Source organism: Bubalus bubalis, chromosome 2 (assembly GCF_019923935.1).
Source record: "Bubalus bubalis isolate 160015118507 breed Murrah chromosome 2, NDDB_SH_1, whole genome shotgun sequence".
Classification (NCBI taxonomy): domain Eukaryota; kingdom Metazoa; phylum Chordata; class Mammalia; order Artiodactyla; family Bovidae; genus Bubalus; species Bubalus bubalis.
Window position 1 is genome coordinate 74,491,574 of NC_059158.1, and position 16,064 is coordinate 74,507,637.

General features: G+C 34.9%; 1 protein-coding gene across 6 annotated transcripts in view; it reads left to right on the forward strand.

The window, feature by feature from the left end:
- The window catches only part of GPR155 (G protein-coupled receptor 155), a 41,432-nt gene extending 26,726 nt beyond the window's left edge, over positions 1-14,706 (forward strand). For 5 of the 6 annotated variants that reach the window (XM_025274635.3, XM_025274637.3, XM_044933566.2 and 2 more), the window contains 6 exons: positions 1,062-1,166; positions 3,655-3,791; positions 5,280-5,375; positions 8,093-8,157; positions 9,380-9,517; positions 12,759-14,706. In XM_025274635.3, coding sequence (XP_025130420.2) covers positions 1,062-1,166; positions 3,655-3,791; positions 5,280-5,375; positions 8,093-8,157; positions 9,380-9,517; positions 12,759-13,050 — 833 coding nt within the window. In that variant the 3' untranslated portion in view covers positions 13,051-14,706. Of the gene's footprint in view, positions 1-1,061; positions 1,167-3,654; positions 3,792-5,279; positions 5,376-8,092; positions 8,158-9,379; positions 9,518-10,017; positions 11,065-12,758 lie in introns of those variants that run through there. The other variant, XM_025274649.3, reaches the window with a different exon arrangement.
- Positions 14,707-16,064: the final 1,358 nt, after the last annotated feature.

A 16,064-nucleotide genomic window follows, 5' to 3' on the forward strand; every position in this document is an offset into this window, starting at 1 on the left:
ATTTATCTTAGTGGATTTAAGCCTTCAAGTTCTGAAGATAAGGGGCAGAGCCAGATGATTTCTGTGTTTTCTTTTCAATTATTCTGTGGCATCATTATCTTAAATTTAGAAAGACATTTGTAATAGTTTTATTATAGATGATTGTTTTCATACTTTGAAATCTTTTTTTTATTTTTAATGACACTAATGAAAAATTAGAGCGTATTATCAGTGAACGTTTCAGCCTATGAATTATGCTTTTTAGTACATTAAGCTCTAATACAGTTTATCACTGAAGTTATTCTATTACAATCCATATCAAGGAGCACCGTGTCCATGTATGAGCGTGATGTTTTAAAGGACACTATGCAGTTCTCTGAATATACAGAGTAAAATTACAGCTCTATAGTAGGTGTCTCAGTGTGACTTCTATAAACCAATCTACCTAAAAACCAGCAAGAGAGTTTCAGCAGTATATATCTAAAAATAAAAAAGAATACAATTGCTTTTACTGCATCTTCTAAACTGGTAGAAGACCTGTTCTTGAAAGAAGTGAGTTTTGAGCTAAACTTAGAAGAGAAGAGGGTTTGGATGAATTCTGTGTCAAACTAGAATTCATCCAAGGAGTAGTGAAATCAAAGCTGTATTTTAGGAAAGTGGTCAAATTCTTATTTCCCAAAACACACTGGAAACTAATAACATAGCATGGATAAAAACATCTTCCTTAAAAAAAATTTAATAAATTACGGGAATTCCCTGGTGTTCCAAAAAAGATACCAGCTGGAAAACAAACAAAAACATTTTCTTTGTCTTATACAAAAAAGAGGCAGTATGTAAAGGGGCTGATCCTTTGTCTGACACTCCTTAAATGTTAATTTATACATAAGCACATTTAAATACTTTTTGATAGTTACCCATACATTGAGGCTGTATGGAAAATCTGTGTGTGTATATAAATGAATTCGGGGATTTGTTGGTTTTTTTGGGGGGGGGAGTGTTTTGTTTCATTTGGCATCTCTTTACATTGTCCTTTTTTTGTGTGATTGGACTCTCCCATCACAACCTATATTTTATCTATATAGGTTGCTGCTCCTGCTCTATGGGAAATGGTGAATTACGCTGCCCATCTACGGAGCCAGTAGCAGACATAACCACCAGTGGGTCTGTGACTCCTTCATTTGAGAAAAGTAAGTGCCTTTAGGCTATGAGGATGAGCCTAAGGAACAAAAGATTTTTTAATCTTATGCTTTAAAAGAACTCTACATAGAATTTCTATAGAAGCTACACTGTTTGAGAATATTCTCATAAGATGGAAGAAAGTGCAAATAATACAATAATTGTGCACAGATAGGGTATTTATTTATTTTTTTTTTTATTTGCATGGAAATTCCCTAGTAAATTTAACCTGAGTAGTAATTCCAAGAAGTTTGCCCTAAGGATCATTATTTTCTCTTTGGCATCTCATTTTAGAAGCTGAGACTTTTCCCCACTCCATTCCCCCAGGGCCAGGACTAATTAGTTAGTGCTTAATTACATTTTGAATCCATATGCTTTAAAATATGCCCTTTCTTATAAAATAATAAAAATCTTTAAAAGTAATAACCTTTTGACGTATAGACTAACAGACTGAATCACATTTATGGTCTGAATTTCAAATTATCTTAAACAACAGAATATATGTAAATTGCAGTGTACCTCAATTATGTCAATTGTCATGTCAATTATGCCTGTTTTTAAAAATCAAAGTAGAGAGAGAAACCCCAAAAAGTCCTCTTTATGATGGAGCATGTCAGCTGTTTTGCTGCCAAATGTTTTTATATTTTAAAAATGTTGTGAATATTATAAAAGATGATGCATGCTAATCACTTAGCACAGTGAGTAATGTACAAACGAAATGCTTATTAAACATGGAAGCAGGGACTTCCCTGGTGACCTAGGGGTTAGAATTCTGGCCATTCCCTATGGTGGCCCAGGTTCAATCCCTGGTCGGGGAAGATCCCACAAGCTGTGCAGTGTGGCCAAAAATAAATAAATAAAAACTTAAAGATAAGCATAGTAGCAGCAGCAGTTGTTGTATTATTGTTCGGGCAGATATTGAGCCTTCACTTACATTCAGCAGGAAACCTCTCTTGGTATCCAGTTACAGGTGTTTCAAGTTACTTGTGTACCCCTTTCTAAAGCTAATATTTCTTTACATCAGAATTCCCAAGGCTTTACTCCTTTCTTTTTCCTTCCTACACAATATACCTAATAGTAAGGTCCATTGACAAATTTAACATGTGATTTTTTTTTTTTTTAATTTTATTTTATTTTTAAACTTTACATAACTGTATTAGATTTGCCAAATATCAAAATGAATCCGCCACAGGTATACATGTGTTCCCCATCCTGAGCCCTCCTCCCTCCTCCCTCCCCATTCCATCCCTCTGGGTCGTCCCAGTGCACCAGCCCCAAGCATCCAGTATCGTGCATCGAACCTGGACTGGCAACTCATTTCATACATGATATTTTACATTTAACATGTGATTTGACTCATCAACCCCAGGTGGGGTGGTTTTTTCCCCCCAGAATCCCGTTACAATCTGCTTATGTCATTTCTCCATTAATATGCTGATTCCTGAAAAAACCTTTTTAATATAGGAGCTTCCTAGATTTTATGATCATATTTTATGAAAACAAATATTGCAATATGTAAAAATGCAGATAAAAGTTAGTAAAATGGATTTTATGCATTTTTATAATATTTGTACATAATATTTTTAGACCAAGTTTATTATATACATGGCTAGAATTTTTTAACCACAAGATATACACAAATAACTGTTATAAAACAGGATCATACTATATAAACAGTTCGGCAGCCTACTTTCTTTTTGCGATTAACCTTTTTTGTGTGTGAACTTTTATCCATGCCGTTAGCTATTATGTCATCCTGTGTATAATGCTTGTGTATTTTCTTTTCTAAAAAGAGGCTTTAGGAAATACAGTTTTTGTAAGCTTGAAGGTAAGAGCTGTAAAATGGTGTTTTTTCAGCCCTGACTTTTTGTAATAGACTGTATGTTAGACTAGCATCTGTTTTGTAAAAATGTTTTCTCCTACTTTTGATGCCATTGATATAGGGGAGCTGAGGTAAGAGAATAAAGGTTTCTTGTGAAAGGCTTCTCACTTCTCTTTTTGGCCAAAGAAAAGTCATGCTTATGATTTGGACTTGCTTCCATTATGCAAACAGAACAAAGTATATAATATTTTTTATTTGGTTCCTTAAAGGTCTTTTCTAAGCAAATTCTAAACTCTTGATGAAAGGCAAGTGGTAAATTTGCTTTGCTGTTAGCCAATATAGGATATTCATACCAAGAGGTAGATTTATATAACAGGAGAAACTTGTTATTAAATTAGCCTTAAAAATTTGTGTGCGCATGTGTGTGTGTTACACTGTTGAATAATGTAGAAGGGAACTATTCCATATATTTTTATTTTTTGGATAAAAACACTCTACAAGTAGAACTCTCCTAAAACAACACTAAGGAGCCTTCTTTAGAGTTCATCTAAAATAATATACTGATTCTGAGCTGAGAATGTGCATATGTAGTGGTTTGCTTAGGAAGTCATTATGAATTTAAAATGCATTCAAATAAAAAGCTCTGATTACAAATTGTTGTGCTTACTGTTTTATAGATGAACATTGTGTGAGTCGCTGTAACTCCCAGAGCTGCATATTAGCCCAGGAAGAGGAGCAGTATCTACACAGTGGAGACCAGCAACTGACTCGACATGTGTTGCTGTGTTTACTTCTCATTATTGGCCTGTTTGCTGTAAATGTTTCTTCTGATTTTGTTTGGGAGCCGTTTCTTTAAATGTTTGACAAAGGTTTTTTCCAGGCATCTGGGAGAAACTTGGTTGCTCCTTCCCAGGGGAGTCGCAGCACTAGCATCTCCTAATCACGAGCTAATGTTTTGGGAGGAAGAAGAATGAGTAATTCACATTACTCTGTTGCTTAAGTGCTTCAGTAACTCATTTTGCTTTGAATACTTACTCATCTATGCTCTGAACCTAGAATTTGGGGTAAAACCAGTTATGTCTGTGATGCATACAGGGCTACTTAGTCCTAAGTTATTCCTTGACTGACTTCAGTAGATAAATGTCTACATGGTCTCTCAGAAGACAGTCCTCAGACAAATAAACTTTTAAAAATAATTTTACATTATGAAAATAATACAAGGACTTCATACAATGGATACCATAGAGAAAAGAGGAAAAATATCCATCATACTATTACCTTCTCTTTTTTAATATAGTTTTCATGGTTCTAATAATACATACAGATTTATGTCCTGCTTTGTGACTTATATCAAGCATTTTCATGTTGCTGCAAAAGTGTTCTAATTGTTACTTTAAATAGCTCCTCAATAAACTATAGAGGATATGCATTACAATTCACTCAATCATTTTCTTATGGATTGTTCCTAGTTTTTTAGAATTTGCTAATAAACATCTCCATGCAGTATATTTCCTTATTGTAGATTCTCAAAAGTTGGAAAACCTGGATTAAATAGCATAAATATTTTTGTGTCTTTGGATGCATTGGACTAAGTTGTTTTCCAAAGGAGTAGTATAGGTTTGTAAAGTACTCTCACCAACATTGACTATTATAAATTTTTTACTTGATAATTTTATAAGTGACATATAGCACTTCATTTTAAAATGCATTTCTTTATCAAAGCATTTTTAGAAATTAGTTCTAAGTCTTCCTTTGTGAATTACTAGTTATTATATAATTCTTTGTGATAGTTCAAGTATGACTAGCCTAGTGATAGGCAATGGACCATATAACCTATGAAGAAACTCTCTTACACTTTCCACACTGCAATGCTCGTTACATAGAATCATATCAGCCAGCACCATTTTAGCTGCTGTTTAAGAACAAAAATCAAAAATTAAGAAATGGTGCCAAGAATTGCTGCTCGGTGATGTGATTGTTTTCACTGTGTAAAACTAATTTTAAAATCAGACCTGTCTTAGGCTAGTTGAAGTCCTGATGTATTATGTAAGCTTCTGTATTATGGCTCATGTCTTCTTTCTTCAAATCTGATCAGAATAGATGCTGTTTGAATGACACCTGTCAAGAAGAGAGGTTTAAACCTCTTGTTTGAAAGACAAAGCCTCTGTATTCTCTTGGTGTTTTTCCCTTTAGTCCTTTTCTTCCTAATTATTAAGTAGATAAATTATTGTACTATGTTCTGGATAGAGAGAAATGATCAGCTTGCTTCATTTTAAAGTCCTGTTTTCTCCTTCCTTTACAGAATCTTTCCAGTTGTTTATGGTGGCTATTCAACCAAGAGCCTGGGAGACTATATGTTGAGTTACAGTTTTTCTGCGCTGTGTTTAACTTTGGCCAGGTATTTATTTACTGAGAACGTTGAGGAGTTTCTGTTTTCCTGGATGGTTTGATTAGGAGGTGGTGGTACGGATGTTGTTGTTTTCTTCTAAATCAAAAGGGTTTAGTTTGTTTGCCAGCTGCTGGTATGCGTGACAGCTGGCAGCTGCTGCCTATCTCCTAGTAGAGATGAATTATTATATTGGTTAAAGTCATCAGAATGCACACTGAGTGTTTCAGTCAGAAATACCAAATAGTTTTTTGCTTTGGTTTTGAGATAAAGGATGGTAATTTAAGCAGGGACAAGATGTTCCAAGTTCTTTTTAAACTTCGTTGTGGCCTTAAGAAGTTACTTTGGGAAAATGACTTAACTTCTCTGAGCCTTTAGTTTAGTGACTTATTTAAATGCACAACATTTCATTTACATTTTGTTGTTTCTTGAACTATAGGTACTTATATCTCTTTTAAAAAATCATGTGGCATATAAATAAAGTTTGACCAAGGATAGTAGATACCATTCCCTCAGAGTGTGAAAAGTGAAAGTGAAGTCACTCAGTCGTGTCCGACTCTTTGCAACCCCATGGACTGTAGCCTACCAGGCTCCTCTGTCCATGGGATTTTCCAGGCAAGAGTACTGGAGTGGGTTGCCATTTCCTTCTCCAGGGGATCTTTCCAACCCAGGGATCGAACCTGGGTCTCTTGCATTGCAAGCAGATGCTTTACTGTCTGAGCCACGAGGGAAGTCTCTCAACATTTTAAGCATTTTACATTATTTCATTTAAACATCACAATATCTGCAAAGTAGACTCTTACCCCCCAGTTTAAAAATTAGAAATTAAAATTCCATTGAAGATTTAAGAATAAATGAAGGTGTCCTTGGTGGTGCAGTTGTTGAGAATATGCCTGCCAATGCAGGGGACACAGGTTTGATTCCTGGTCCGGGAAGATCCCACATACATCAGGGCAGCTAAGCCCACATGCCCTAGAGCTTGGGCTCTGCAAGAAGAAAAACCACTGCAATGAGAAGCCCTAGAACCGCAGAGTAGAACTACAGCCCTAGAACCACAGAGTAGCCCCTGCTCACCACAAATAGAGAAAGCCTCTGCGTAGCAAAGAACACCCAGAGCAGCCAAATATAAATAAATAAGTAAATATTTAAAAAAGAATAAATGATATTTTGCATACTGGGAAAATATTTTTATGTGAGAATTAGAAATTTTTATTCCACTTCAATCCCTTGCTTTTTAATTAGAGAATATTAGTCCCCAGATTAAGTATCAGGTTGAAAAAATACAGTACTTGAAATCACTGGGTTTGCTTATTAAACCTGAAATAATTGGCCATATGACTTAGTTAACATGTATTAGTATATAACATGTATATTTAGACAGACGAGTGACCTATCCATTTATTACAGTCAGACATGAGCATGCCAAGGACTCCTTGATGTCCACCTCACTTTGTGATACTGTTTACGATCTGAACTATAAAATACCAGGTTGAAAAATCATAGTCTTACTCAGTATCTTGCATTCAGAAAGCCCACTCCAGGCTGAGCCATTCCAGGAGTGGGACTCACAGAGCTTCACAAACAGAAGCTACTGCCAGGAATGTTGCGTTTGAAATACGGCCCCCACAGCTTATGGCTGAAGTGCTTCAAAGAAGGGAGAGAGATACAAAACCTGCTCCCATTCCATTTTCCTCCTGGGGAGGTGTGGTAGTAGGATCATTCCTTTCTGGTAGTGTATAATGTGAAGTGCAGACAGACAGATTCTTCATGTCACTGCATTCTTCATCTCGCCCACGCCAACCTGCACGAAGATCCTTACCCTGCTGTGCCTGACAGATGGCAGTTCCCAGCCTCTCATCTTCCCAGGCAGTCCTGATCGTCTTGCTGTGTGGCTAATAGCTGGTGCTAGTTTGCCTCATCATGCCCAAATTCTTCAAACTCTTTCCCTAAGCAGTAGCCAATTTCATTTCACATAAATTTTGTTCAGTTACTTCATTTTAATCAGACACTATAGCACTTGTTAATTCTATTGTCTCTGAAGTTTTAACAGAAAAATAATAAAGAAGTACTTAAGCGTAATGGGAGATATTTTATTTTCTTTTCAGAAAGGGGCAAAAAGATTCATAGCCCTTAAATGTTTACATTTTTCTCCAGTAAGCTAGCTTGCTAGTGTGGTTGCCCAGCACTCATATCACCCATCATAATTAGCAGGAAAGATGATTGGGAAGAGGCAGCCAAATACCATAAAACCATCCCTCAGTATCCAAGGGGGACTGGCACCAGGACACACCCTTAGGTACCAAAATCCATGGATGCTCAAGTCCCTCATATAAAATGGCATAGTATTCACATATAACCTATGTACATCCTCCCATTTACTTTAAATCATCTCTAAGTTACTTATAACACCTAATACAATGTAGTGCTATGTAAATAGTTGTCAGTACACAGCAAATTCAACTTTTGCTCTCTGGAAATTTGTGGAACTTTTTTCCCAAATATTTTTGACCCACAGTAGGTTGAACCCATAGATGCAGAACCTGTGGCTACAGAGGGTCAACTTTACCTGCCATGAGGCACTGAACTTTATAGAGTCTGCCTGTGTGTTCTATTTAAAATGTTGCACTAATCACCAGAGGTTTACATCCCCAAGCACTAAATTTTTTCATTTCTGTCTCAAACTTTTATTGTAGAGCTCATAAAATAATAACCTTTTTTTTCCTCCATAGGGGTTTATTTCCTTTGGCATCTTTGGATTGGACAAACATTTAATCATCCTACCTTTCAAAAGAAGGTAATTTTAGTTTTGAAATAAAGCTATAACTGTAAAGGTAATGACAAAGCCATATTATTAAGATACTTATATTTTTAAGCCTTTAGAAACTGCTAGGAGACTACAGAATGGTTAACCTAAGCACCATAGAAAGGTTTTCTGTTGATTCACATATTTGTTATATATAACTGCAGGGAAAATGTCAGAAGAGCTGTCAATAATCCAACATTGTAATTTGCATTTGAATAGGAATTGATGAAAACTGACTTCTGTCTATGCCATTAACTATATAAAATAAAATGAAACTTGAAAATGTATTTGCAAATGGAAATAAGAGGCGGTATGCCCCCAAAGGTCTATGTTTGGTTGTCTTTCTCCTTTGACAACAGGATTTTTCTATCACATTGACAATTTATAGAAAACTCAAGTTTTCTTCTTTTTAAATTTCATTTTTTAAAACTGGCTTGATGAAGAGTTTCTTTGAATTCAGGTCAGGAATTTCTTTGTGAAAAATAATGAAGTGGGAACACTTCACCTTCGTGGTAGGAGGAAGAAGTGGGGATGGGGGAGAATTTTTGTACTTCCTTGTTTGTTTTCAAAGTCAAAATTAATAGAAACTAGAAGTGCTAGTGGAATTTATCTTACAGGCTATATAAAAGTGCCCAGTAAATGGTTCCTGTTCTTTCTTCTCCTTTTTTCCATCATCATTATTGAAATGTAGTTGCTAGGGTTGGTCACAATCCTTTGAAGAAAGAAGAAAGGCGTAATAGGAAAGTCACTGCACTTAGTTATTAGCTTCATAATGTTGATCATTTAAGAGTCAACGGATCTGCTGTCTGGGTTGGCAAAAGAGGTTCTTTACTCTATATCCCATTATTTGTCTCTCTGGTACTGATACTGGGAAATTAAAGTGCTTGATCGCTGTATATTATTTTTGCATTTTAAAACTACAGAATGTAAAATAAGGAACTTCATTTTTTGGTAGATCCTGAAATAGTTCAAACATGTCTAGAGGGTTTATAAAATGTTCAAGTCTTCTGCCCAAGCCTGCTCTGAACAGGAAACTAAATGTAGGTTAAATATATTTCTGCTTCAGAGACTAAGGATGTCTGGGTGTTGTAAATGACAGCTGTGGTGGATGATAGCTTTGGAACAGCCATATTGACGGGGTGATAAGCAAGAAGGAGCTCTCTCAGGGCTTTTCTTTCCTAAAAAATTTCATCCTAAAATTTTTGGTTTTCAGACTTGAATTCCTATGGAACAGTAAAGAAACAGCAGAAAACAAGGATTCTTCTGTTCCTGAGGAAATAAAAATGACCTGTCAACAATTTATCCATTATCACCGTGACCTCTGTATCCAAAACATTGTGAAGGAAAGAAGGTAAGTACAGGTTCTAGATAATTATATTTTAGATGATTAATTTTTGTTTGTGATAGGCTAACATGCTTGTAACTAACTTTGTTATTTTCAATAACACATATACACATAAAAGTTAAAATAGCTATAGGTCAGTTTATAGTTTAAGAAACAGCATATATAAAAGCCATATAACTTTAATTTTTACATTTTTAAATGCCATTTAACTTATGATTTCCATATAAAATATAGAAACTTTAGAATGAACCAAAATATAGCAGAATATTAACATTCAGTTCATGCTGGCCATTAATATCGCTCACAAAACTTTGAGATTTGTATTTAGAAGTGATTTTATATTCCCTATCTCCTAAGGATATGCTAGTAATATGCTATTTCATATTACGGATGATATTATCAAGAAAGTAAAGTGAAATTTCTTTTAATTAATTCTGCTGCTTATTTTTTCACCTCAAGTCCTAATCTTTAGTCTTTGACATCATATTTATTCTTCTAATCCTCAGGCATGGAGTATACAGCAGGAAAGAATAAACAAATGTTCTAGTGCCAATATATTTGGTTGTCGAAAAACAGGAAAAGAACAGAACATGATATAAAGAAGCAAATACTTTTATTTTCTGTAACTGAAAAGTTGAAAATCTATGAAAATTACCATTCAGGATAATTTATTTACATATATTATGCCACTATATTTCATTATAACCAGAAGGTATCCTGATTCAGCTAGTAGAAAGGGGATTCACTGGGTGGAGACCAACACTAAAACTCAATCCCTGGATCTATCACTTTGTGGGAGATTCCTAGCTGTGTGACATTGGGCAAGTTCAATTCTCCAAACCTTAATTCTCCTCCTCTTTAAATAATTCTCCTCCTCTTTAAAATATCTAGCTCTTGGGGGTTGTTTGCATTAGATAACAAAATCTATGTAATGGGCCTAGCCTAGTTTCTGGGAATGGTAAGCTATGAAGAAAAATGAGTTTCCCACCCCTAAAGGGCCAAACACAATGATTTCAAAGTACGATCTATGAATAGTTTCAACAATTTAAAATTGCTTTTTCAAATTAAGAGAGGGAACTCTGTGCTAGCTCCACCAGGCCCACTCTGACTGCTGACTCTTAGGAAGCATAGCTCTTGCCATTTGCAGGGCTGCCAGGCTGCCTCCGTCCCAGATGGTGAACGGGCACAGGCTGGCTCCAATCCTCTGTCACTCTGCACAACTTCCTAGACTGTAGTTGTACTGCCTGATCATCAGTCATCAGAAGCAAATATGAAGCAGCTGGTGTCCGGATTAGAAGGTGTAGGGCTATACATTTAAAATCAACAAGCAGGAAGAAGGCTCAGACTTGGGATGTAATATTCAGGCTTTTGTTCAAAGTGATGTTTGTCATTGCAAAGCATAAATTAAGATATCCTATTACTAAGTAAAATACTGATGTTACAATAATATTTATGTACTTGAGAAATTTTTTCATGTGTATTAACTTTTTAATTTTTATATGAAATGCTAATTTATATTCATGATTAAATGTTTTAAAATTTTTTGTCACCTGTTTCTCATTTCATCTTGATTTTCAGCCACTGTTTTCCTATTGTCAAGCACTTTAGGTTTTACAGCTTGACTAATGCTTGTGGACAGATTCATGTTGTCTATCACATATTTGTATAAAAATGAACAGAATTCACTTAATTGGTTTACATACATTTCTTTTTCCCTTGTTTATTTTTTCATACCTGAGACACCCCTGTATTTGCATTAGGAAGACAAAATTTAAATAATTAATAAGTAGGTTTATAATTTAAAAATTAAAAATATCTGAGAAATCTTATGGAAATTCCTCCAAAAATTAAAAATAAAACTGCCATATGATCCAGCAATTCCACTTCTATGTATTTACCCTCCAAAAATTAAAAACACTAATTAGAAAAGGAATGTGCACTCCTTTGTCCACTGCTGTATTATTTACAATAGCTAAGATATTAAAAAACAACAAACAAACCTGTGTCCTTCAGTAGAATTGATAAAGAAGATATTGTGTGTGTGTGTGTGAATATATATAGTGTATACATATATACACAATAGAATATAACCCAGCCACAAAAGAAGAATGAAATCTTGCCATTGTGACAACATGGAGGGCATTATGCAAAGTGAAATAAGTCAGACAGAGAAAGATAAATACTGTTTGATTTCACTTATATGTGGAAACTAAAAAAACAAATGAGCAAGCATTACAAAACAACAGAGTCATAGATACAGACAACAAACAAGTGGTTGCCAGAGGGGAGAAGGGTGAGGGGAAGAAAGAAGTAGGTGAGGGAGATTAAGAAGTACAAACTCCCAGTTGCAAAATAAATGAATCACAGGGATGAAATGTACAGTGTGGGGAATAGAGTCAACAACTATGAAAAAAAATCTTATATTTATAGCAAGACAGATCTCACTTATCCTTTCCCTGCTTCATAAGGCAACAAATTCCTATCATATCAATAAGATTATTTTGCTCAGGATATGAAGAAAGGCTATTTGTGGGCACTGTGATAAGCAGAAAATATTAAGGTTTGATTTGAGTAACTTAGTAAAAATTGTCACTTCTTGCTGCTGCTGCTGCTAAGTCGCTTCAGTCGTGTCTGACTCTGTGTGACCCCATAGATAGGGGGCAGCCCACCAGGCTCCCCCCCGCCCCGTCCCTGGGATTCACCAGGCAAGAACACTGGAGTGTGTTGCCATTTCCTTCTCCAATGCATGAAAAGTGAAAAGTGAAAGTGAAGTCACTCAGTCGTGTCCGACTCTTAGCGACCCCATGGACTGTAGCCTACCAGGCTCCTCCATTCATGGGAGAACTTTCAAAAATATTATTTAATGTCCTGAAACAATTATGTATTTTAACTAAGAGTATAACTTATAAAATATGTAATAGGTATCTACAGAACTCATCTGATCATAAAAGACCATCTACTATAAAAAGAATATTTCTCTGTTGATGCAGTTACATTATCTAAGTCATTATTTTAAGTGTTTCTGTTTTCACAAGCATTATTGGCATGTTTTGTTTTCCTCTGGTAGATCTTTCTAGGGTTAGGCGATTTAACAAACCCTTTATATTCAGAATAGTTTCATCCCTGTCACCTCTTAACTATCATGCTGTCTTTCCCTGTCTCCTGTTTTTCCTGGCTTGTCTTCCATCATGCAGTTCTGATACCAGATTTACAGAACACATGGGTGAATCATTCCTTTGACATACAGGTGTGGTGCAAGGACTTCTGCCGGGACCTTCTGTGGCTGTGACTTGGTGAACTGGCTCATTGAAGTCGGCCTCGCCTCTGACCGTGGTGAAGCTGTGATATATGGAGATAGACTGGTGCAAGGGGGAGTCATCCAGCATATCACCAATGAATATGAATTTCGGGATGAGTACTTGTTTTATAGATTTCTTCAAAAGAGCCCTAAACAGAGTCCTCCCACTATTAATGCAGACATTCCCCAGCAGGAAAGATACAAAGAAATTGAGCATTCATCCCCATCCCCTGAGACTTAAGTTATGAAGGAGACAAGCCCACATGGAGTCATACTTTAGTCTCAGATCTGTTACTTATTAGCTGTGGGACCTTTGGCAAATCACCACGTTTCTGACCCTCAGTTGCCTCTTCTGTAAAATTTGACATGTTCCCACTCCATGCTAATATTCTGTGATTTTACGTGTATGTGTAACACACAGAAAACTGACTTAGAAAAAAGAGAACCAAATCAAAATTTAAAGTTCTGATAATGAATACAGTAATTACTATGTCAACATTTTAAAACATTGCTTCCTCCAACTGTGTGCTGTAATTTCAAAATCAACATCCAATTTACTATTCTTTTAAATTGCCAAATTTGGCAGGTGTGCTGCTGGGGGGATATGGTCCTTAAATTATGACCATTTTGCACTTATTGATAGCATTTCCTAAAAAAAGTTTAATGATTGTAATGAGAGGCCTTCTTATTCTATTTTTCCCCTTTCCTCGACAAATAGTACTCATTAAAAACTAGAAGCACTTTTTTTTTAAGGTTCATCTTCTCTTGCTTTGCTATCCAAAATAGTAATCTGTGCCATTAGGAGGGGAATAAAAACCTCCATAAATATTATTATCTCTAAAATGCATCAACAGAAGTGTAGTCTAATCTTTAACTTTTGTACTAAAAATAATAATTTGAGCAGATGCATTTAAATTTGCCAACAAAATTATTGCCATGTGATATGTCATTTCCGGTGTTTGCACAAAGCATCTCAGAGCAGAAGGATAACCCTATACCTTTTCCCTGCAGTTAAAAACAAGAGAAACTATGTAATTCAAGTCAAGATTTTAAAATTCTTTACTAACATCCTACTGTTACATGTACAATTTAGTTTTAAATATCCATGTATAAAAATTTATACATTTGAAAATTATTAAATGTTGCCCTCAGATAAGCTTTACCTTCAGTCAATTAAAGAGACATCTATTCGCATGACCTTTGAACCTCTACTTAACTGTTAGGTGTCAGTACTGGTTTAACTTATTGAAAACTGTTTCAAATATTTATTTGTCTCATACTTTTTAGTGTCATATGTAAAGGCCATTTAGAAAATAATTTATAGGGTTAAATCACTGCCCTTTTAATGCAACAAAATGTAACAAAAAAAAAAAAAGCAAAAAAAAAAAACAAACCCTGCATGGAAGCCTAGGGTATTTAACGAGTAAATTACACATTAATGTGTAGTATTAATCTATACCAATTTTAAGTTTAATAAGGGAATGGGGTTTTCAGCAGAACTGTCTTGCTACATAACTTTTTTTTTTAATGACCACATAATAACTCTCAGAATGCTCAGGAGTAAGCATAAAGCCTCACTGCTGTACAAGGAGACTTATAGCAATAAAGATACTAATTCATATGCATGCAAGCAACACAAACTCAAGTGGGGAATTTGTTTTGCTTGTGAACAAGTCATATTACACATATTATTTGCATGAAGGGAATTGGAAGCATCTTTTTCCATGGAAGCACTAAAAGAAAACCCTGACTCAGAAAGATCTGCAGTTTCAGATAATGGAAGTTTTTAAGAGATGTTTTTAGAATTAAGGATATGCTAGTTTTATTAAATAAAAATATTTGTAACTTTTACTTGCTCACTGACAGAGCAAGTTTCTCAATAAAATACCTATTTTAACTTGCTTTGCCAGTGTCTTTTCTTTGAGTTATCCAAATAATGCAGAAGCCATCAGAGAGGTCTTTTCTATAGATTCTCAATGTTTCCTTAAGTGGCTCTCTTGAGGCTGACTATCCTTCATGACTCTATGGGACCTGTGCACAGGACCTTGCCCAAGTATGCACTCGGTAAGCACCTTTTATTCAGGAGTCAGTATGACATTAAAGTCTTCACATATTTCATTATTTTTTTCATAATTTTTAATATGTAGGGTCACAGCTGGAAAAATTGTCCAATACAATTTTGATTAAAAGCTGCCACTTTTATACTAATCTTCAGCATGATCAGTTGTTCTTTTCTTTGTTATCAATGCATAATTCCATGCCTAACTTGTGTTTAAATTTCAGTATTTTTTAGAATAAGGTTAAATGCGCTTGGCATTTTAAGAATAATAATTAATGATCAGTAAACTTCTAAAAACACAAAAATAATGTAAAAGTATTATGTCACATTTGCTATGCAGCAGAATACAGCTTAGTTTTGCCCCATCATACCTCATATCATGTATAATATTAAATTACTTTAGATCACTAAACTAGATGGTCAGGTGATTGAGTTATGCTTGGAAACAAGATCAGAAATATCACCGTTTTTCAGGAAAAGACAGGATGATAAATTTCTCCAATTATTATGATAAAAGCCTAAAATCAATCAAAAAGAGAAAACATTCACTCTGCAAAACCTGTTTTAGAGCAAAATTACACATAGGAACTAGATTTCCAAAATTCTAGGTGGCATAATTATTTCTAGGGTAAACATTTTCATTAAAAATTAATACATAATTGATGTTTTCATCAAAGATCAAACTCGCTTTCTCTAAAATACTCAGTTTATTAGATTATTCCCTTGGTTTATTAGGTAATGGCAAATAATAAACCACATCATTTAAGGACTGACCAAAAAAGCACTTAATTTGAGCTATTATATTTTTTACTCTTAAGAAACCCATGAAATTTAAGAAAACCTTAAATTTTCTAAAATATACCACAAGGCATTAATTACCCACTCAAGGACCAAAGCCCAAATACCATTTCAGATTTACAAAGTCTCCCAAAATGTTTTATAAATTAATTGGCTATTTTATAAACATTAATGTAATAATTCTTGTCTTTATTTGGGGAGTTATTATTCCCATTTTGATTATGGAAAAAGGGAACAGACTGACCCCAACCTTAATAAAAGGCTATCTTATCTTCCAAGTTATACAGATAGATTGTCTAGCTAACATTCTCAACTTTACAAGCAGAAAAGAGGACTGTGTAAATTTTTTCCATCAGTCCTCAAATGTTAATTTAACAGATGTTTATTGAGCATCTACC